Source organism: Erigeron canadensis, chromosome 9, assembly GCF_010389155.1.
Source record: "Erigeron canadensis isolate Cc75 chromosome 9, C_canadensis_v1, whole genome shotgun sequence".
Taxonomy (NCBI): domain Eukaryota; kingdom Viridiplantae; phylum Streptophyta; class Magnoliopsida; order Asterales; family Asteraceae; genus Erigeron; species Erigeron canadensis.
Window position 1 is genome coordinate 13,560,606 of NC_057769.1, and position 23,834 is coordinate 13,584,439.

The 23,834-nt window shown below is 34.3% G+C and overlaps 2 protein-coding genes and 1 long non-coding RNA gene across 3 annotated transcripts; 1 reads left to right on the plus strand and 2 right to left on the minus strand.

Annotated features, from left to right (window-relative positions):
- Positions 1-292: 292 nt before the first annotated feature.
- LOC122583250 (ABC transporter G family member 29-like) lies at positions 293-9,140 on the minus strand. Its single transcript, XM_043755674.1, has 20 exons — positions 9,057-9,140; positions 8,782-8,941; positions 8,633-8,712; positions 8,424-8,477; positions 7,966-8,056; positions 7,361-7,662; positions 6,598-7,196; positions 5,627-5,787; positions 5,101-5,210; positions 4,868-5,021; positions 4,423-4,506; positions 4,168-4,265; positions 3,740-4,072; positions 3,101-3,391; positions 2,879-2,962; positions 2,674-2,807; positions 2,018-2,245; positions 1,762-1,933; positions 978-1,232; positions 293-605 (listed from the first exon to the last, which is right to left on the minus strand). The coding sequence occupies exons 1-20, from the start codon at positions 9,138-9,140 to the stop codon at positions 333-335; spliced, it is 3,747 nt and encodes a 1,248-aa protein (XP_043611609.1). The 3' UTR covers positions 293-332.
- Positions 9,141-10,060: 920 nt separating this feature from the next.
- LOC122582734 lies at positions 10,061-11,904 on the plus strand. The gene is made up of 3 exons (XR_006321236.1): positions 10,061-10,075; positions 10,782-11,563; positions 11,659-11,904. It is a non-coding gene; the product is annotated as an uncharacterized LOC122582734 (long non-coding RNA).
- A 1,933-nt stretch (positions 11,905-13,837) lies between these two features.
- LOC122582453 (GDSL esterase/lipase At5g45920) lies at positions 13,838-17,956 on the minus strand. Its single transcript, XM_043754844.1, has 5 exons — positions 17,765-17,956; positions 17,240-17,470; positions 15,779-15,846; positions 14,466-14,630; positions 13,838-14,368 (listed from the first exon to the last, which is right to left on the minus strand). The coding sequence occupies exons 1-5, from the start codon at positions 17,864-17,866 to the stop codon at positions 14,209-14,211; spliced, it is 726 nt and encodes a 241-aa protein (XP_043610779.1). The 5' UTR covers positions 17,867-17,956; the 3' UTR covers positions 13,838-14,208.
- Between the last annotated feature and the right edge of the window lie 5,878 nt (positions 17,957-23,834).

A 23,834-nucleotide genomic window follows, 5' to 3' on the forward strand; every position in this document is an offset into this window, starting at 1 on the left:
CTTGTTGCTTGTTTCAATTAACCATCCATTAGGTTTTATTTTAGTGTAATGATTCGTAAATAAAGTATTAGGGATTTAGCTGTGTAATTAGTTAACAAATATTATAATATTTACTTATATGTTATATATACTGAATACTTGGTAGACGGAAAACTGTTATGCGTGTCATAACAAATACTTTCATCATAACAAAGTTATCCGAGTGAGCTGAAAGAAAGAACGATCAGTAGTAGACGCATGCAGGTCGACTTAAAAACGTAATATTCTTTGTTACATAACACAATCCACTTGTTCATTTTCAAGTAACTTCTAATTAGAAGTTCGGTTTATGTCTATCTGATTTGAAAATTCAGTTTGCGTAAACAATATGCATACATTAATGCAAAAAAGACTGTGAAAACAACTATAATCGTAGCGACTGATCCGATACCATCCGTGTTATATCCGAAGTAGCTTTCAACAAACCATTTAATTTTTGGGTCATCCGACATCCCAGGCACCTTAATGGTTTCGTCCAAATCACCGTATTGTGAAATGATTAGTCCCTGAATTGTCCATTGTAGTGGGCAAATCCAGTAGTACCACATCCACCATTTCGGGATTTTCTGTAATATCAGATAGGAGAATTATTATAAATGTTGGTAAATGAGAGTGTAATATAGGGTGCTCAGGATTCTATACCGATAAACCAGACTGTGAACTGAATACACACTCTACTTTTTCTTAAGTTGGAAAATATTTTAATTAATTTTAGATGATTTTTTGTATTTGAAAATATATCTCATTAAAACTGACGAGTTGTTTCTGGTATACTATATAACCGAAGCGAGAACCAAACTGAGTATAGCTAGATCTGAAACTGGCCCAGTTCGGTTGTTTATGTCGTTAGGGCTGAGTTTTGCACACCCTAGACTTTAATGCTAGTAAAGACTTGAGAGAAGTAGAATTAAAAGTAGATAAAATTTAAGAAATGTTACCGGTCGTGGGATGAAGAATCCAGAGAAGAGATTAAAGAGCACGTTAATTGCAGCTGCAAAGATGGACGCAGCTTGGTGGTTCGGGGTGATTGATACTATCATCAGCCCGTAGTATGTGAAGTATAGAAATGTAAAGAAGCTGATGAAGAAGAACCAGAAGAATTTGGCCACAGTCCATTCGAAGCTTACCATGGCATATACTATAAGAGTATAGTACATGGTTTGAACAAGCACAAAAGGTATCTCGACAAGTACCTGAACGTGACAAGTAGTATCACGAAAGGTACATATATCATTAGTAAGCTGAAAACTTTAGCATATGTTTATCATGTAAAAGGTGGACAATATTTTACATGCTTACTGTTAACAAGGAGTACATTTAAGGAGAGTTTGCAACTTCGACCCATTTACTTACAACAGATTGTTTTTAATCCCAACGTGGAAGTGCAAAAATTTTGCTCCACAGGGAACATGCTCAAAGTGTCAAAGGTCTTATTAAAAAGCTCGCAATCTCCTCAATCGTAAAAAATATATATTATTGCTGTAAGTTGTTAAATTATTGTTTTTGTAGTCATTATTTGCACAGTAAATGGGCAAAGTAGTGCTAGCAGCTGTACCCAGCCTGGCCCTTAGCCCCTTACTAAAACAGTAAAACATATCTCTCTTCAACCCAAACCATCTTTTGATTTATTACATAACCTGACCGATCCATCTAGTTTGCCACCTCTAGTGTCAGATTTAGAGAGGATTGCTTTATGCTAGAGGACAAAAAGGTTTATCTAACCTGAGCCATGGCGTATGATAAGGAAGAGTACATCCCAGCAGCCCGTTCTCGATAAAACACTGTTCTTTCAAAAGAGGCAACTGGAAGTATTGTTACACAATTGTTAAATCCAGCAAACATCACAGCAACGTACATTGCACCAATCATAGTAGTCAAATCAGTACTGTTACTCCTGTAATAGTGTGAAAACATATTTAAGTTTTTTTCGTTAATGTGTCTGTGTAAGACTTGGGTTCTAGAAATTCTGCGAAATTACCTTTTTGTGCCAACTTTCCAAAAGATTGTCCCCAGCAAGAGAGCAGTAACCAAGGCAAAGAAAAATCTTACTAGGTTATAATCTGGGGTTCTCCAATACCGCCACCATTGTTTCTGCATACAACACTTGAACTGGCCCCACATGGACTGTGAATACATAGTTTTGAAAGTCATGTCTTTAGCCCCTGAAGGAGGCATGCTTAACTCTTTCACCAGACCCGCATTTCTTCTGCTTAAAAGTTATGATGTTAATTTTGTATTTTTCGAGATAGAACGGGAACAATGGGTCACAAAATTGTTTTGGGCTGCTGGCAGGATCACAAAATTATCTGGTGCTTTTCTGTAAGCTTTTATACAAGATGTGTGAAATCTGTTGCTAGGGCCATACCCGGCACATTACTCATCTATTTTGTTGATGAATGCTGCATATGAGTTAGGAGGATTTTTGTTTTTGGAATACACTTTTGGCGACTTTTTACATACGTTGGACCCATTCAGCCTGTTTCTATTTTAGTAAATATTTTGAGGTTGACACTTATTCTCTGTAACAGAAATATCTAACCTAACTTGACCCGTTCACCCACTATTATGTTCGAATTGCCTCTCTTTGAGATAATTAGTAATTGGTAGGTGCAGCTACTTCTAATATTCACTTACTTATATAAGAGTGATGATTTGTAGTGCTCTGAGAAATCAATTCCAAGCTGGAATTCTGCAGCTTCTGAACTCACTTCCAGCATCCATGTTGCTGGATTGCACAGGGCTTTCATTTTCGGAACGCCAGGAATTTTCTGATCATTTTACATGGTTAAAGTAATATATGATACTTTAAACTTGAATAGGGATCAAATGATTACAATACCTCAAAGTAGTTGATTACTTTTACTGAATTTTGGCCCAAGGGTCCTGAGTATATTACTTGTCCTCCTCTTTTCAGCAGTAGGAGCTGATATGCAATATATACCAAAATTACGGATATAACATGTGCTTGATGTGTTCCTTTAAGTTCTATCTGCTTGACCCATTACGGATAATACATACCCTGAATCAATCCATTATTAACTAAACCCTTTTCTAAACTTACCTCATCAAAAGCTTCGAAAATATGAATGCCAGGCTGGTGAATTGTGCAAACCACGGTTCTTCCTGTGTCCACCGTATTCCTTACTGTCCTCATTACAATTGCTGCTGCCCTTGCATCAAGCCCCGACGTTGGTTCATCCATAAATATTATTGCAGGATTAGCAACAAGCTCTACTGCAATCGTCAGTCTCTTTCTCTGCTGAGTTGATAAACCACTAACACCTGGAATCCCTACAATTGAGTCTTTAAGGTCGTTTAGTTCCACTAGATCCATAACTTCATCCACAAAAAGCTGCATAAACCAAAAAGGCAGTATTATAGTTATATTAGTTATTGCATACAGTGGTAACCAACTTTGGTCGTTTGGAAAACCATCTTTGTTTTTGCCCATAAAAAGGTAAACCATTTTCAGATCTCTTGGAAGTGGATGTGGAGTCATAATTGTTGGATAAAACTGAACATGGTCAAACTTACTGACATGTTATCATTTTGACTGTTATTCTTTACACATTTCCTGTTTTTTATGTGCAAAATAGAGATCGTTTCCCTACATGAAAATTGTATCAAATTTGGTTACCTAATGATAGTAGTGAACCGGTTAATAATTTACTTTGAGAAACAATGTCTTTATATAATTTACCATTTTTACTTCTGTGGTAACTTCCTTAGGTAGACGAAGGAAAGCTGAGAAAGTTAGAGATTCATGGACAGTGACTTGAGGCGAGTGGATGTCATTTTGCTCACAATATCCTGAAACCCTCGCAAAAGTTTCTTGTTTCTTAGGAAATCCTGATATTTTTATATCTCCTTCAATTAAACCACCAGTTTTTCTTCCTGCTAATACATCCATCAATGTTGTTTTTCCAGCTCCACTTACTCCCATTAACGCTGTCAGAACACCGGGCCTAAATACACCGGTGATATCCCGGAGTAACTGAAGTTTGACCTTTTTGACTCCTTGTTCTATCATTTCCTATCAACCCAGGTTAAAACATTTCGTAACAAAATTTTGAGTATAAAATCATGAATACACAACATAATGAGAAGATGCGTAAAAGCAGTTCTTACTTCGGGCATATCTACAGAGTAATTAACTTTGCTGAAAGACATGGAAAGTGGGGTAAATGGAAGAACCATTCCTTTGTTTAAAGCAACACGATTGATGGCTTCTAAACTTGAGTTTTCTTGCATTCCTTGTTCATTTGCATTTAGTTGTTCGCTCGTATTTTGGATTTCTGCGTTTCCTTCTAAAACAAAAACTTAGCAATTAAGATGAAAAAAAGAAGTTTCTTAACTAAATTACTACATTACAATAGTTCTTACGTGACAGTTCTTTAGATTTTGCATGATTGGCTTTCATCTCCTTGAGGATGTCTTTAGATATAATTGCTTGTGTCTTTCCGAGTGCTTTAATATAAGAAATGCAAACATAGGTCAACCAAATATTCATCTTAGCATTAAAATTTAGAGGTGGCAAAATGACAGGCAGATTTGGTGAAATATCAATACATGTAACTTAGAATCCAAACTCAAAACACTATTTAGTCCAACCTGTAATGAACAATTAATTTTTGAAGTAAGATTTCATCGTGAAAAACGAATTATAATGTTATTCTAGAACAAGTTAAGGTACTTATAACATGACCGATATGAATCCTTTTTAACTAGTATTCTTTGTGTTTAATTTTCCCATTTTGCCTGTTAGATAGAAGATACCTCAAATCGGGTCAAATTTGCCACTGGTGGTAAAGTTTGTAGTGGAACTTACGGGTTAAGTATGTGAGAGCCAAAGTGAAAAGAAAGTTGAAAAGAATTGCAAAACCAAGAAGAACTCCTGCTCCAATCCAAAACATGTTCCTATTTGGAGGGACATCAATCATCCTTAACACAGCTACACCGAGTTCAGTAGCATTATCAGAGGCCTGAATTCAGAGGTAATCGTAGTTACATTATGACCTTATATATAGGATTGGTATTATTAACATTTAACAAAATACATACCAATCTGTTCATCCATCTTGGCGCGAACATCTCATTTACAGTTAAGGCATTGAATCCGTAGCTGAAAGGTGAAACCCAATAAGCCCATCCCCACCACTTTGGTATTTGACCTATTAAGTCATAACCAAATTTTGAATTATATAATTACAACTTTATCAATCATATGTGTAACTATAAATGTGCCTCTGGATCCCTAAAAGAATCATTATTCCCAAAATAGTTTCAGTCGACCCACGAACACTATTTAGGTGGTTGTGGGTATTAAAAATAGACATTGGGCGATCATAGACCTGTACCTGTTATTTGTTATGCTTTGACCAATTTGAGTGAACCTCCCTAGATAAACATCTTGAGGGTGGCCAGGGTCAGGGTTCGGAAATGGTCGCGGGGATACCCCGGTTAGGTCGCGTACTTCTGAGTCAAAAGACTCGCTGTGAATGTAGTGATGTACATCACAAGGGTATTTATATCCATTTACCGTAAAATTGATATAATAGGCTAATAGGCTATTTGTATTGGAGCAAACCTTTAGGAAGGATGAAACCACCCACAAGGAAAGCTAGTTCTGCGATAAGAACTCCACCGGTATTTGCAATTGTCATGGTCCTGCATACTGATGCAATGAACCTGAATAGTCCCCCAGCCATTTGTTGGATCAGAAATGTCAGCAGGAATTGCTTGAAAAACCTGAGTTATGAAATTGCACGTAAATTAAATATGCCAGTTGTAAGAACAAACAATATTTTGATGATATTATTTTTAGAACAACAAATATATTGATGATTCATTAACGATGAAAACTAGTGTCTGGAGTCTGGAAAGCTGCAAACTATTATGCTCGAGCAGCAAAAGTATGATAACTGGAAAGAAAATGTTTGAATAATTGAATCTATATTAATGGTATAGCTCAATCTTTTTTTATTCCCATAACAAGCCAGAATGATATTGTAGTATACCAAGCAGATCGTATACTTAGGAAAGAAAGATTTAATTAGACTTGAGCATCTTGACGCATCTACTTATAAATGGGTTCTTTTGGGTTGTGTTTCATGTCAAACAAGAGAAATCAATAAATTTACCTAAACGGGAATTTGGTCAAATGGGATGAAATCACCCACTATCTGTTTTTGATGCATACAACCTCTTAAAAGAAGATTTATTCAAACATTTACATTATTATTCTAATAACTTTCTGTTTATAAATATTAATACATGATTTGTATTAACTCATTGTGGATGTCACTGTGGTGTCTCAAATGCTAACTGCTAACTACTAACTCGTTGTTTAAAAAAAATACGTGATTTGTATAAAAATTATGGACCAAAAAAAGTGATCGTGTTTGTGGGAACCTGGATGGGCTGTTTCTACCTATACTAAGTTTCAGCCGTTTCTGAAAAAACTCATTGTGTATTATATTTTTCATTTCCATCTACCTGAAACTGTGAAAAGAAATGTAAACGTACAAAAAAAAAAAAAAATCCTGATAAGTAACGTACCTGCTTACTTCAGGGGCAAATCCCGTTATGTTGTATGTTACGACTGTCCACACAGTAGATTCAATCATAGAAATTGGTATGCCAAGGAGGAAAGTCGGAATAGTATATGCCCATGGTGGGTGGTAAAGGAGGTCCCTCTGCTTATAAATAACAGGAAGTCTCTCTATGACCATTGGGAGTTCAGCAAAAGCATTGAAGGTGTTAGTGATCAAACCAAACAAAAGAGCACCAACATATAATGCTCCATCCTCTTCATTTTTGGTGTGCATATTAGTCTTCAAGAATACTGTTGCTCCAATAAATGCTACAATTGTGCTCTGTACCATCTTTGCAATGTACACAACTGAATTTCTCTTCATTAATAAGCATTCTTTTTGGAAAGAGGCCTTAAACAATTCTTTCTTTGGGACCAAGTATCTCTTTAACACTAGAGCGGATTTATGGCTCGTGGCTTTGTTGAACGGTACTGATAACTCGTCTTGTAGACATTGACCCACATGAAATTTTTTGAATAACTCAGAAAACTGAGATACGGAAATATACGTGTATGCTATACTTCTATCTGCCCAATATTGTTCCTGATCCTTCTTTGAGGTCACCTTTGATCATTAAATATTTCTCTTAGCCATGAAAAAAATGCATGTATAACTGTCAGTTTCCTTTTTGTCTATTATTCTTACTTTTTTGGTTCAGAATTGATGATTCTAACAGATTTTTGGAACTAACATTGAACATGTTTGTATTCATAGTTAACAATGGTTACCTCTTGAAGAAAGTCAGCATGCCCCTTTCTTTCCGGACATCTGAATCCACAGCTTTCAAAAAACTCAAGAACATGATCTCGTGGGCCCTGATAAACGATTTGGCCTTGTGATAAGAGGATGATGTCATCAAAGAGTTCAAAGGTCTCGGGGGATGGTTGGAGTAGAGACATTAAGATGGTGGCTTCTGTCAGGTGCGCTATCTGCTGCAAACACTTTACTATTTGAAATGTTGTTGAACTGTCTAGCCCAGTTGATATGTCATCCATGAATAGTGTTTTTGTAGGTCCCACTATCATCTCCGCTATCAAGTAACCCATAAAAATTTTGGTTTATAGAGAGCACCATTGCTAAGAATATAGTGAGAAAAGAGTAAACAGTGATCTTTTCATGGAAATGTTGCCAATATATGCTTATGTATGGTTATACACGTTAACACATTTTTCTATTATTAAAAGCGGTCAAATAGAGTTGTATTTCTGTACCCTTTCATAAGTATAAGTTTAAACATACTTTAAACGTCTATAATATTTGAAAACTTCATAAAAACGTTAACGCCAGTATTGCAGTGCTTGTTTAGTGTGCTAAAGAGAACAAGAGGTTGAACCTGTTGTGACACGTTTTTTCTGTCCTCCGGATATTCCTCTAATCATTTCATTCCCAATAATAGTGTCTCGGCATACATCAAGTCCCAATATCTGGTTGTATAGTTACAGGATGGTCAAACATTAACATGAGGATAAATTTGTATGGACAGTTTATATATGAGCTTTTTCTGAAGATACTATGTATCTGAACCTAGAGCTTTGGTCAATTTAGTAATATTAAAATCTAGCATATTAATTTTATTATTCGCTTTCATAATAATCAGATTCCACAAAACAGGTAGAAGTTGCTATACTATCACTAATTCTATTATATTCTCTGCTTTAGTCAACTGATTATCTATATGGTCAATTCCAGTTTAACTTTTAACGTTGCGTATTCTTTTCTTTCTTTTTTTTTTTTTTTTTTTTTTTTGCGCCATTACCTTTGATAGTTACGATTAATTTTTTGCCAACATACCTTAAGAATGTAGTCGGTTATCAAGTTGCCATCAGCTCCTTCAGTAGCAATAGCCTGAACCGAGGAGTATATTAATTGGGAATTACCAAAAATAAAAGAACATAAGATAAAGGGTAAGATGAAGTAAACGAGAGTTGAATGTACTAAACATAACTTAATAGTTCAAATAGATTAATTTCACGAGCTATAATTTTAAATCACTGCTCTACCTTCATAAAAAGCTCAACGTCAGGCTCTGGAGTTATACCAGCTGACTTCTCTAGTCTTGTAAGCTCAGTAAGCATTACCTCTGGAATAAGTAAAAGAAGTTTGGTAGTCCGCATTTGATTGTTAAATAAGAAAAAAATTTATCAATTACCATTGTGAGATCCCGTTCCTTGGCACCTTGCAGAAAAGTCAAGAGTTTCTTTAACCGTCAATTCTGCTACATGAACATCATGTTGACTAACGTATGAAGATGTCCTCTGTGGCACAAATTCTTTTAGTGTATGTCCATTGTATGTTACTTTACCTTCAACCTGTACATCAAATTTTATCAAGAATTGTTTACATGAATTCACATGCTTTGTTTTGTACATTTTATTCTGATCATAAGTTAAACCATGTATGATTATGATATACAAGTAGACTAACCTTTAAACTAGAGTCTGACTTTCCAGCCAATGCCTGTAGGAGTGTTGTCTTTCCAGAGGATGGCGGGCCCAATAGTAAGGTCATCCTATTAAGGAAATAAGTTCTGAGTAGCCTCTACTAAGAGAGAATGGATATCTAAAGGCGAATGAACGTTTACTGATTTCAGCTAATAGGTTGATGATATACAAGTTTAAACCTGATTATTTCATGGTTGAATTAATTTGTCTTTCGATTATGAGTAAGTGAAGAGGACTCTGCAAAGGAGGTAACAGAATGTGTTTGTCGCATAGGACGGCATGAAGGAGCCTGCGAGTTATGTGGTGTTTGAATTTTTTCTCTCAAAATGGTGCTTAGGTGGCCCATGAAGACTAGTTACTTAAGCGAAAGGTATTTAACGTTGAATTGTTTTATTTTTGACTGAGAAGAAACACTATGATGTCTATACTTTGATTACTTTCCTACAAGAAAATATGTCCCGACTACGTTGCTCTTTTTGAACTTTTTTGCAATTAATCACCTGAGTAATGGAGACCATTTTAACTCAATTGAGGTTAAACTAGTTTTGGCTTTTGACTCTTAATGATCAAATGTGTGAATTCAAAGTTCATGAAATGGAAATGGGTCAACTGGCCAAAAGTTACCCAAAAGGTATTTAAAGGACATCTAACCTTCTAAATCGTGTTATTGAAATATTAGATTAGCATTAAAATAATACAGCTTTCTTAATCATATTAAACACATCAATTCTAAATAAAGTCTCTTAAAAAGAACACGCCAAAAAAGTTTCCAGGTCGCCTCAACTGACCCAAAATATTGTACCAAGTACAATTTTAACAGGTTACCCAACCCACCCGTTGTGCCACATCTAATATTCAGGCATGCTAATTAATTGTTGTTACCTTGAAGGCTTAATGATTCCAGAAGCATCATGAAGAACCATTAGTTTTGTACTTGTAGACAATCTAATGCCAAGTGAAGTCAAAGCTGAGCCAACTATGTTGCGGATAGTATTCGTCAAGGTTGGTAGAGCCCTCTCACCAATAAAACAATCAGCTTCTATGCTCAAATGTTCATATCTCACTTCTATTGTTGGCAGATTAGCCTTAGCCCTGTAATCAACGTAAAAAGGTAACCACTTTGAGTTATAAATAGTATATAGTTTTCTCTACTTTTCTACACGCGTCATACACATGTTAGCCAGAACATATTTAAGAAGTAAAGAATGTTATTTTGAAGATAGATTTTCTTTATAAAAGACTATTCATGAATATGGAACATTAGTTATTACATTTTCAATCTAGAAAGCAGTAATCAACAACATATCCCACATAGATGTGTCATTTGTGATTGTCTTGGGATGTGATTTGAAGGTTAAAACTATTGGTCTTCTATATTGAATTCTAGTGAATAACACAGGACAATAATTAAACAAAATTAAAATGTAAATTTTAAAAGACATTCGAAATTGTTTTGCAATAATTATCCCGTCCCAACCTTACCATGCTCAATCTTATTTTCAGATACAAGATCATAGTTTGAATTACTTCCCAAACATGTTGAGGCTCAGTAACTCTTCCATTAAAACACTTCTCGGTGAGATTAGATGGTAAAAAGGGAAATTATAAACGACCAGTATAGATTTACTGTATTGAACAGAGTTAGTATGAACTTACATATCATATCGGTTTCTGATCTTCTTCAAGAACTTTCCATTACCTTCCACAGGAACATGAAATAATTTGTTAATAATACATTGATTCTCGTTCATGAGATCAACCTGCTTGTATCCTGCCTTCTTTTTGCCTTCACGTTGTTGCCTCTCTATAGCTGCCATTTTCAGAGCTTCTTCGTCTTCCTCAGCATGACTGCTGCTTCTACTATGATTTGCAGTCACAAACACTTCTTCAAAGCTCCAACTCTGGCTTCTAATTGAGTTCCCGCTTGGTGTTCTTCTCCTTCCCTTTCCACAACTCTTTACTTTCTCTATCTCCATTGTTTTTTAAGATTAAGCCTGCATAGAATGTTCGGTATCTAGTTATATTTTGGTAAAAGAGATGGGCCAATTCATGTTATGTGAAAAGTAAGAGAAGCAGAGCTTTTGGAAATTTCAGATATTTTGTCTACTTGAGTTTTTTCTAGCTAGTATATATTTGCAGCTTTGAACTTTAGTGAATGAGTTGTTTGGTTGCAGTGTCTACATGTAGCTATCTAAAGTTCTGTTTTGCCGGCTTTAAATTATTATAGAACGTGAAACTATGCACTGCTTTTGTAACAGATTTCGGTTAATATGGTTAAAGGATTCTACGTGTTAGACCGTCGGGTCAGATTGGTTGACCACCAAACTTTTGGTTATTTTTTTCCTTAAATATATCAATCCTGTATAATTTATTTATCTTGTCATCAAAAATAGTAACAACGTGGATGGGCGAGACATGTTAAGTGACAGGTAGCATCTATATGTTGCTCATAATAGATCATTTTCGCTTGGCTTCACCTGGAAACTGGAGGTTGGCTTTTTTTTCATGGGTTTGTCCTCTTTTATACGAGCAATAAAATATGACTAGTACAAATGTGTAATAGTTTGCTTACATTTTTTATGAAGCGAGGAGGATGCATTTAACTACACTTGAGTTAACCTATATTTGACCCATTAGCAGTGTGATACTATTCGCTTCCCATGCTTTCACACGTCGAGGCATGGAGCCACGTGGAGTTGAAGGTTGGCCATGACCCCCCACAATCTCTATAAAACTCTATTTAACTATTTTTATCTATATGTTTTGTCCAAAGTCAAATTTTTATTCGGCTCCCCTAGACATCTGTTTCTGACCATAAGTGTTAACCTATAGCTTGAAACCGAAGGTAAATGAGTTGTGATTGCCAACTCTAACCTATCTCTATACCACCTATTTTCTTGTAAATTGGTTAACATTATGCCTGTAATAGAGAATAAGTCTTGATGGATCTGGTTAAACTGTATTAGCAGCATGTCTGATTTGACTGGTAGAGAATGACACCAATTAGAATTTGAAATGAAGTTGGTTTTCTTTTAATTGGTGATATCAAAAAGACAAGCCCAAACTTCCAAAAAAACAAAGTTTTGGTGTATTATATATGCATTTTCTAGGATGTTATGATTTTCTGTTTCTTTTAATACTCATATTTTATAATATGATTTATTATAGGCGACATGCATTGTTCTATTATTCGTAACTAGTTCTCAGATTTCATTGACCACGGCCGTCGTTTTTGGAGTAGATTTTGCATTTCATTTCGTCTCACTTCTCATCTTGCTAATCATTTGGCCGGCATTACCCATCTTTTGTGTCATTTTATAAATGATGTCAGGGATAGCATTTGTTTTTGATGATATGACCAGGTCGTGGTGAGAACCAAGTAAAAATTACAAACAATTAATGTGGTTGCATCAAAATTATTATAGCAAACAAAGATAATGGGTACAAAAACCATAGACAATTATCTCGTAGTTTGTTCTCTTTCTTATGTTTTGTCCTAGCTATAATTCTAACCCTATTTTATGGTTATATCGTTACTATCATAAGTAGGATACAATTCTATAAACCTTCTAAAGATATAAGATTATTATTGTTAACTATATAATCTTGTTTAGTTAAAAAAATAAGTGCAAAATAATGGACACGAACACGAACACGACACGATTTTTAACAGGTTACACGATAAGGGACCTGTTAAGAGACTTGTTAAAAGTTACACGATAAGAGACCTGTTAAAGGACCTGATAACGTATCTTATCGTGTCTTAACGTGTCTTATCGTGTCTTTAACAGGTCTTTAACGTGTCTTTAACAGGTCTTTAATGTGTCTTTAACATATCCATATATATGCTACTTGTCTTATCGTGTGTTATCGTGTCATATCGTGTCTTAACAGGTCTGGACCTGTTAAGACATGAAACACGTTAAGGCCAAACACGAAACACGAAAAAGCCAGGTCGTGTTGTGTTGTGCTAACAGGTCTGTGTCGGAAATTGCCAGCTCTACTATGGATGGTATTGTACAACCTAAACCAATTTTCTGTTTTTGGAGCTTTATAATTAGTTTAAAACTTCAAATAGCTCCATAAAATGTGTCGAATAGTCTTGTATACATTCTCTAAGAGAATTGAACTAATAATCTTCAAATTGTTATTTTGATGCTCCTTGGTGGTAATCAAGGCCGTCTTTGAAAATGCCAGCAAAATTGGGCCCAAAGCAAAATTAAAATATAGACTCGAAAATTATAAAAATTTAACCTGATTTTTGGATGTTTATGAATTACATATCTTTGGTGATCAATTACTTGTTTTGCTATAAATTTTTAACTTAGTCTTAAAGTAATAAAAGATATTGTAACCTAAAGTTACAAAACCTATATTTTTGACCCCTACACAATTTGGGTCTTAGGCTCTAGCACCCTCCTTGCCCTACCTTCCTGATGCCAGCTGGTGGTAGTTTAATTCTAAGATGTTTGGTCAACGTTTCACACGAGATATACCCAAAATGATAGCCAGGCTAAGCCTGGAGCCAGACAGCCAACCATCATTCACTCAACCACTATTCGCTCAAGCAAGGTTAGTAAGCCGTGTATCGTTACTAGTATAATACAAATGCAGATACATATGAATCTTTACCCGAAATTACGAAAAGATTGTTTCACTTAGAAAGATAATCCAAGAAGGTAAAAACATGCTAACAGCCCGGATTTAGCGTCGGGCTTATTGATAGAAGTTAATAAGTCATAAACGTAAATATGAATTTTAACCTGAGATACAACAGATTATTTTATTCAAAAAGAAGTAAATAAAATCCATGTTATATCCAAAAAGCAAAATCAGAATGTTGTTATAGGAATTTCATAACCACATTGTTTCTGGCTCGATAGACCAGAATGATGATAGAATGAAGAAAATCATGATCAGATTCAGGCATACAGCTTGCAGCAAAATATTGCTGAGTACAAAGAACATACTTAGTGACACATGATGCACAAATCAAAAAGACTATCCTTCATTATCAGAAGCCTTGAGCGAATTCTTAGGATCGATTGCATTAAAATATGGTAAATGGGCTGGAAGTGTTTCCAGACAAAATCCTACTTCATCCAGTTTTTGCACAAATAAAAAAGACTATCCTTTCATTCTTCAAAAGCCTTGAGAGGATTCTTAGGATCGATCGCATTAAAATAAGGTAGATGCGCTGGAAGTGTTTCCAGACTCAATCCTACTTCATCCAGTTTTCCAATTATTTCCTCAAAAACAATCTTGTTTCCATTCTGAGTAAGATGCAAACCGTCCCTACATTTACACAAATAACTATCTTCATTTATGTACGTAAATATGCATGTGTGTGTATGTGCATGCATATTTTGACTGGAGGGATGAACAAAAGTACCGCAAATAAGCTTTGGCCCAGTCAAGAAACTGTTGCATTCGTGTCCAAAGATCGATAAATGGGACTCCGCATTCTTCTGCAACTGCGACACATGCTTTGGCATAATTGCCAGCAGCTTCATTTGTTCGTTCTGGTAAATTTGAAGGATTCTCATTGTATGGATGTCTGCATTTTCTTCCCAAGTTACTTTTCTTCATTATAAACATGCACAAATCTCCTAATTTTGGAGTGGCATGAGGACATAAGAATATAATTATATATATTTGAATGTTACTATTCTAATTGGCAATTGCAACCATCACCTTCGAAATGCACATTCAGAAATGTCCTAATTTTTAAATCAAAAACTGAAATTAATTAATGCGTTTTTAAAGAAACTATCCTATAATGATTAATCAGAATCAGATAATCAGTTGTAAGACAAGAAAAGATAATTAGTTATCTTAATATTTGATTAATGGAATCTGGTAACTATAGCCCTTACAGATATGGTTAAACTTAACATACATGGAAAGTCAGCAATAAAATAACCATCAACGCAAAAATAACTCTTATTGGAGCCATATCCTGACATAAGAAGGCTGACATGAGCAATACTTAAAATAGTATATCCATGAAAAAATCGATACTGAAAAAACATCGGGTCCATGTAATTAAACCTTTTTCTAGCCAAAGAATCCCATTAATGATCTAATCGAGGCAAATCCAATTCATTGGCCAACAGAAAATCTAGGTGTTTTCACACTCATAAAAACCTTGAAAAGAGGAAGAGCCACCATAGCTTTGCTTGTTGCAGCCCCATTTCTATTTCTAAGAGAACTTAAAATTTCCATATATATTACCACTTTCCACTTGTAGATTAACCATAGCCCAGATCTATGGTTAGCAAATCCCTTAAATTCAACTAATTAAATTAATGCATTAAAGACATCGACTAATAGGATAATCAATGTTCCCAATTTAACGCAACAAATTTTATAATATGAAGGAAGTATGGGTCGAGTCAGCATTAGGGAATACATTTGAGGTAAAATCTAACTTATTGAAAGATTAGACATATAATAAAGACTTACCTTTAAGCGTTACAAGAAAAATATTAATAGAAAACTTGAAAAGCAGTAAGTTTGGAATATTCCCTACATCCCAATTAAAATACCATATATTTTTCAATTTTACTTTGTCTCAATAAGATGTCCACTTCCAAGTATGATTATAGGTTTCTTAAACTTAATGTCTTGTTTGTAAAGGACATTTAGATTGGGATGTAGAGAGTATAAAAAGAATACTCAAGTTTAGTTTGAATAGAGATTTACAATAGGCGTGCAGCTTCATCAATTGGAGGAGGAGTGATGAGAATAACATGAGTGGAAGGCCAACGCTTCTGAATTTAAACAAAAAGTAAATCGAATTAAGCAAAAGGTAAAAAGCAACAATTGATTTGAACCATTTTGGACAGCAAAAAGTTAATCATTAGCCAATATACCTCAACCAACCATAATTAACTTAATATTATTTTTACGCAGCTACATGGTTTAAATGGTCAACTGGCTTTCTTTTCTGACCAATCATGAGATGGAGAAAAAGAAATGTTCCATTGTGACCATATAAGCGAGACCCACAATTTGACACAGTAGTTTGACATGATAAAATCCACGGTGAATGTTATCATTTCTACTAACCATCATCATGATTTAAGAAAAAGCAAACAAGAAAATGAACAGTTCCATATTGACAACCAATGAACTTTTAGTATCATAGGCTTGAACTCATAAGTCATAAGTCATATTGTGTTCTACCGAAAAACAGGTGCATTTAAGTAAATACCACTTATAAGTTATAACTTCAAGACTCCTAAGAGATTTAAAAATGGGAGAACGCGTTTGATAATGTTTTATTCACACACCAAGATACATATAAAATAATTTTATTTTTTTAAAAAAAAGAACAAATATCATGATTCACAAATCCACTATGGAAGGTAAATACACATTAAAAACATATTGTGTGTGTGATTGTTTTCACTTGTTTGCAACCATAGTTAAAGTTTCTTTATTGACTCAATTGTTAGAAAACTGTGATCTTGAGGCAGCTTCTTTCGCAAAACTTGGGTAAAACGAAACATCAAACTTTCTATACATCACCATTTCAGGTGATCTTTGGAAAAAAACAATATGTGTACCTTTTTATAGAGTTTAGGATATAGAAATAGCAACATACTTTTACTTTTGTCGCAATGTAGCAAACGAACCTCAAATAATAACATTGTAGTCATTGAACTTCTTACTTTTGAACTAACATCAGCTTACCAATACTTTTTTAGAGGAATCATTTTAGTGGTGCCGATGTGGCCCTCACGTGGCACATGCTGCACTAGTTAACTTAGAGCATAAATGAATGTATATGACTATTTCGGAACAAAATATGGAAGTATGGTGACTACTTTGAATCAATATTATAAACCAAAGACAACCTAATTCAATTTTACCGATTCAACCATGGGAACAAAGCTTTAAGCTTCAACGGCCACATTGGTTTTTTTTGGAGTTTGTTGACTACATTGGGACAAAACGAAAAGTACCTTACTATTCTATATCTTAAACCCTTTTTTTAAAATAACTATCTTTACAATACACTAATCAATCAAAGTGGAATGCTATATTACTATCTAAAACTTCTATTCCATAAGGTACAAGTTATGATAGAGTCACTAATATCTCCATAACAAAAAATTGACAATGAAGACAAAACAAAAGGTGGAAGAAGAGTAGGTATACCTTGAGATAGGAAACAATGGAAAAAAGATTTTGTTTGTATTCATCGATAGGAACATGTTGAAAGGCACCGTATCTATCTGGAAGACACGCATCGTTTGCACCGAAGAACACCGTCACTGCAAGTGGAGCACGACCACCGCCGACATTCAGCTCAGGCGGAAACACCTTATCCAACACTTTAATAGCCCATCTGGTGTTATACCCACTATAACCCCTCAACACTACATCGGCCTACACATAATTCAAAACCTTAATTGTCAATCATAGGTCATATCCCCCCACCCCCACACACATTGTAATATTGTATATTCATATATATAAAACTCGTCACATCTTAACATTTTTAATTCATAAGAAACATGGGACCAATCATTTAATCATTATATAATAAATATTAAGAAATTAGTAGGCAAAGGATTCTAAGGTACATAGGCATATATTCACTTTTCTATATATATATATATATTGGAGTATTTGGATATCCAATCTGAGAGTAAAGAAAAGAATGGAATAGTGAATGAGTACCGTACGAGCGAAGTGGTTGGCGAGAGCGGCACCCCAGCCACCATCGGAAAATGATTCCTCGGTAATGGAGTCACCGAACAGATATACCTTTGGTCTCATCATTTTTTGTTTTTGTTTTTGTGTTTGTGTTTGTGTGAGCAAAACCCAAAACCCCAAAGCACCCAACCTTTTAGATTGAACCCACACATCGGTGACGGTGATCTCAATGTTTAATTAAATATACTCCGTATTATTTTTATATTGACAAGCATCATTAATCATATTAAGATAATCTTAACCTTTAAAAGGACAAAATTCAATGATTTTTTTAACTTTTCAAGATTTTTTTTAATAACTTTGAAAATCTCCTCTCTTTTATATTTTTCTTTTGTTTTTAAAAGTTACAACACATTTAACATGATGTGATGTTTTAGAGTAAACTATTAAAATTATAATGATTAAATTCTAACATGAACCCAAAAAAATATGTATTCAAGAAAGAAACTTCTTTTTTAAAAAGCAAGAGTTCAATAACTCCATTTTAAGTTATCTTTCTCTTGTTTTATATTTCACAAAAGTTTTATATATAAATGGGATATTAGACGTACAAAAAGACAAAATCAACACTGTTCATATTCATTTCTTTTATTAAATAGATAGAGTAATTTATTTATTACAAAATATGTTTTTTTACGATATCATGTTCTAAAAAGTTATACTGGTAAAAATATTGATTTTTTTGATATAAATAGGTGTATCCACCATAATTTTTATGGTATGAATAGGTGTATCCACCATGAGTTCAAGATTTAAACTCTTGTATATGATGAATCCCTTTTAGAAAAAAAATACTCTAACCATTAGCTTTTACCCATTCAATCTATCTATCTATAATGCCTTATAAAAGCGATTCATCATATATAGAGTAAATTACATTTTTCATCCTTTAACTTTTCAAGTTTTTCACTTTTCGTCCTTTAAGTGAAAAAATAGCAAAAAAAACCTTAAACTTGCCACTTTTTTCAGTTTTCGTCCCCGCAACCAAACTCCGTCAGTTGGATGTCGTTTAGCTCTCCCACGTGAGAAACACGTGGGGGTATTTTCGTCAGTTCCACTTATTCTTTTTCTGTATTGATTAATCCCTATATTATATATATATATATATATATATATATATATACATCTTCTCATTTTTGAGGTTTTATATCAAAAACAATCCTTAATACTCGTTTAAAACCCTAAAAACAATCCCTAAAGCTAATCACTTCAAGTCATCAATCGTTGATCAAGAACCCCACAAACCAGGTTTACTACGTAATAAAAACTTCAACCCAGTTTCTCACAGGGAACAATATGGTACGTTTACGAGACGAATTTCATGAGTTTTATTTATTTTTATTAAATATAATGATTGTTATGATTTTTTTGGAATTTTTTTTATCAGATATGTACCCAGAGTTCTTGTCGATGGCATTTCATTTTGGTGGTAGTTTCACAATCTCTCCTGGAAGAAATTATGTTGGTGGTCAAAAGGTAATCATAGATTGGGTAAATTTTGAAACTTTTGAAGTTAAAGACTTAAAAACTGTCGTAGTAAAATATGGTAAATTGGATCCATCATTTGAAATGTCTTTTTACTTTAAAAGACCTGATTTTAATTTGGATAAAGATCTAATAGATTTGAAAAGTCAAGAAGATGTTAGGTTAATGGCAAGGCTTGCTAAGCAAACTAAATATATTGAGGTTTATATTGAACATAGGCAACGTATAGTTCAAGAATCTGGTGAGACAAGTAACCCAATTTGTAAGAGGTTGTTTAGTGATAATGAGGGCAATGGTGGTGATGGATTAGAAGGGTTAGATGTAACCAATAAACTAAGTTAAACTGAAATCAATGAACATATCCATATTCAAACCAATGAACCTGCCCAAAATCAAACCAATGCACATGTCCATAATGAAACCACTGAACCTGCCCAGAATCATACCAATGCACATGTCCATAATGAAACCACTAAACCTGCCCAAACTAAAACCAATGAAGCTGCCCAAAATCAAACCAATGAACCATCTATAGAACAAGAATTTCCAGTGTCTAACTTCAATGGAACCTTTCAAAGAGATACTAATGTTAATTGGTTGGGGAAAGGGGTTGAATCAAGTGTTGGTGAATTAAAAGTGGGTGAAGAAGAAGTGGGAATAGATTTTGATGTCTATGATAGTGGTAATGATGGTTCTAATGAAGACATGGCAATAAGGAAAGAAAAACTTAGAAACTTGAGGGTGGATTATCATAAAACCAGTGCTAGCATCATAAAACCACCATTTCATCTTGCACATACATTTGCAGATAAAAAGGCAATTATGAAGTTGCTGAAAGAGCATACAGTTGAAACTAGAAGAGACATTAAGGTGGTGAAAAATGACTTAGAAAGGATAAGAGCTACATGCCATGGAAAGATTCCTTGTTATTCCAAAAAGGTGGGGGGGCCATAAAAAAGGTGGATAAATTAAATAAAGTAGATGGGGAGACAAGTAAGGGTAAGAAGATCATTGCAATGAAAAACAATTGTCCATGAAAATTACTAGTGTCTAAAGTAGGTCAAGATGAGCCTTGGATGGTTAAAACTTTTAATGAGGAGCATAAATATCTTAAAACCAGAGATCTAAGGCAAGCCAACTCTACCTTTTTATCTAAACACATAACTGATGTGGTGACTATAGATCCAGACATTTTAGGTGAAGCAGTCCAGTTAATGCTCAGTAAGAAATTTGAAATTTATGCGAACAAGATGCAAGCATATAGAGCTAAGGATAAAGCTGTCAAGTAGCTTAGGGGAGATTTTCATGCTCAATTTGGGTTGTTAAGGGATTATATACTGGAGTTAAAAGAAAAAAAATCCAAATACCACTGTGAAGTTGGATTTTGCACCAGAACCAATGATGCAGTTTGAGACTAGAATATTTAAGAGGATATACATTTTCTTGGTTCACTACAGGAAGGATTTAGAGAGTTAGGTAGGGAGATTCTAGGGTTAGATGGAGCTTTTATGAAAGGACCATATCCTGGTCAAGTATTAACTGCAGTTTCTGTTGATGGAAAAAATGGGGTCTATCTTGTAGCTTATGCACTTGTTGAGGCTGAATGTAGGGATTCATGGCAGTGGTTTCTACAATGTCTAGGAGATGACTTGGGCTTACCAAATAATGCAAACTTCACCTTCATATCTGATAGGCAGAAGGTATTATTGTTCATTTCTTCTATTTAATTGTAAATTATCTTCATTAGTTTAAGTTTAATTGTAAATTATCATTGTTTTCAACAGGGTATCCTTCAAACTGTGTCCAATGTTTTCCCTAGTGCTGAGCACAGATATTGTTTAAGGCACATCCATGAAAATCTGAAGACAAAATTCAGAGGTTGTGGAATAAGGGGGCTTCTTTGGTTTGTTGCAACAAGAACCACTGTTGTAGAGTTTGAGAGAGCTATGGATGCAATTAAGAATGATCATCCTCAAGCATATGACTGGTTGAAAAAGATACCACAAAAAACTTGGTCAAGAGCTCACTTTTCAAGTAGTTATTTATTACCTTTTAACTATTAAACAAGTTAAATTATTGTTTCAATTGTATTAATTATTTGGGATGTCTTAAAACCAGAGAGAGCTAAATGTGATATATTGTTAAACAATATATGTGAATCATTTAATAGTAAGCTTGTTAAGGGTAGAGAAAAGCTAATTATTAGTTGTTTGGAATTTATAACAGAGTATCTAATAAAGAGGATAGTTATAGTGCAAAGAGAAATTGAGAACTGTAAAGGTCCACTTACTCCCAGAGCAACAAAAATACTTGATATTGCTAAGGAAGAAGCCCATAAAGTGAATGTCATTTTTAATGGTTCAGATTTATACCAAGTGAGTGGCCCATGGGATGAGCAGTGTGTGGTTAATATGACTAAGAGAAAGTGTACATGTAGAAAGTGGGAGTTGACAGGCATCCCCTGCAAGCATGCAGTTGCTAGTATTTGGGATATGCATGATAATGGGTTTGATACTGGAGAGGTTGAAGACTGGGTACATGATGCTTACAGTCTTGCCAAATGGGAAAAGGTATATTCATACAAGATTAACCCCATTATTGGTACAAAATACTGGCCTAGGAGTGAAGATCCATTGAAGATACTGCCCCCTAAACACCACACATAGGTGGGCAGGCCAAAAAAGAAGAGAATGAGAGGTGAATTTGAAAATGAGTCAATTATGAAAGATGGAAAACTTTCAAAGAAAGGAAAGACTATCACTTGTTCCAAGTGCAAGCAGAAGGGTCATAATACTGATGTGTTTTACATCTTATATTGATAGGGCAACACAAACTAAGACCAAAAAGCCTAAGACTCAGACTAGTCAGCCAATGAGCCAACCAAGCCAGTCAATGTCCCAACCAAGTCAATCAAGTGCTAGAGGACCTAAAGTTGTTCATAGTCACAAAGGAATTAGGATGTTCACTCCAAAGTTTGATGGGGAACGTGTAACTTTTAACAAGCCAAGTCAAGCATAATAATGTCATGTGGTTTTTATGGTTTCAAACAATTTTAGCTAATATGTATGATTAAGTGCTTTTGGACAATATTATGTATGCTATATGTAGTGTCAAACAATATATGCATGTCATCTATAATGCTTCTAATGCATAACTTTGGAAATGAATTAACACAGGTTATTATATTCATGTGTGTTTAGTTGTTGGTAATGTTTGTTTACTTGTTTTGTTGTTGGTAATATTGTTGGAAATCCTAAAAATTACATTGTTTTACAAATTTGACTTTTGGAAGTCCAATTGTATCAACTGGAGTTGACATCAAAACAATTACCAAATTGTATCAACTAGGTTATGAAAATGAACCAAAATTCACTTTGAAACAATTACCAAAATCTATTCACTGATAATTATACATTACATTCAAAGTCAAAATAGAATTACCATTACATCTATTTTGACTCTTCAAAGTCAAAATAAAATTCCAATTACATTACATTACATTGTAACCTACATTTACACAGAAGATGAATATATGGCAATAATTAAACAAAAAAAACACCAGCTCGTGATCAAAGCAATCTTTGAGCATTTGGATTCTTGTTTTTTAGCTGCTAGTGTTGTTTCCAATTTTTTTCTTCCCCTTAACAAGCCGGGTATGATTTGTCGAGCTCTTTCACACAAAGGTGGGTCAACCCATCCAAAAAACCCACAACTCGATGCCTGCATACAAACCCTAATTAAAGATTTTACAAAAAAAAATTTAGGGCTTCATGTTTTACTTACTTGTGAAGAAGATGAAGAAGAACAACAACAATAAAAACGTCTTCCAGGGTTATTTTCAGTCCAAGAACAACGAATTGTAGCTGGATTTCCACAATAACAATGAACCACCATGTTTGGAGAAGAGGAATACATATGGTGGAAAGAAGAATATAAAGAGAAAAGTATGTGTGAATTTTGTGAATAAATGAAAATTGGGGGATAAAACAAGCATTTATGTAAACAAAGAAGAAAAGGAACGTTAGAATTGGAACTGACGAAAATACCCCCACGTGTTTCTCGCGTGGGAGGGCTAAACGGCATCCAGCTGACGGAGTTTGGTCGCGGGGACGAAAACTGAAAAAAGTGGCAAGTTTAAGGGTTTTTTTTTTTTCACTTAAAGGACGAAAAGTGAAAAACTTAGAAAAGTTAAAGGATGAAAAATGTAATTTACTCTAATATATACTATAAAGTATTTGTTAAGTCCTAATGGTGTCATATTAATTTGGTACTGATAAATTTGCCAGGAAAAACTCATAGATATTTTGAGTTCTTGTAATTTGACTTGAGTTCGTTTGAATTAAGTGAGCTTAAGTATCCTACTTTGCCTCAAATCACACTTCATGCAATTAATGTAATAACTTACGGAAACAATTGTTCGTCAAACTGCATCAAAGAGCAGACTTGATAGAAAATCAAGCTAAGTGTGGAAGTTAGTTTAGGATTAGTAGAACAACTTGGAACAAATGTCTCAATTTGTTCGGACACAACCAAGTGAATAATGAACCTT

What these genes read in the sequence shown, in the direction of transcription:
- LOC122583250 (XM_043755674.1), bottom strand. Translation starts at nt 9,140, where the DNA reads ATGACCTTACTATTGGGCCCGCCATCCTCTGGAAAGACAACACTCCTA. An exon ending in AAAATCTAAAGAACTGTCAC is followed by an intron (nt 4,266 to 4,422) that starts GTAAGAACTATT and finishes CAAGTTTAGAAG; the next exon opens with CCATCAATCGTGTTGCTTTA. An exon ending in TGGAAAGTTGGCACAAAAAG is followed by an intron (nt 1,934 to 2,017) that starts GTAATTTCGCAG and finishes ACACTATTACAG; the next exon opens with GAGTAACAGTACTGATTTGA.
- LOC122582453 (XM_043754844.1), bottom strand. Translation starts at nt 17,866, where the DNA reads ATGATGAGACCAAAGGTATATCTGTTCGGTGACTCCATTACCGAGGAA. An exon ending in CCATTGTTTCCTATCTCAAG is followed by an intron (nt 15,847 to 17,239) that starts GTATACCTACTC and finishes GTTTAAATTCAG; the next exon opens with AAGCGTTGGCCTTCCACTCA. An exon ending in GATGAAGCTGCACGCCTATT is followed by an intron (nt 14,631 to 15,778) that starts GTAAATCTCTAT and finishes AAGAAAATGCAG; the next exon opens with ACATCCATACAATGAGAATC.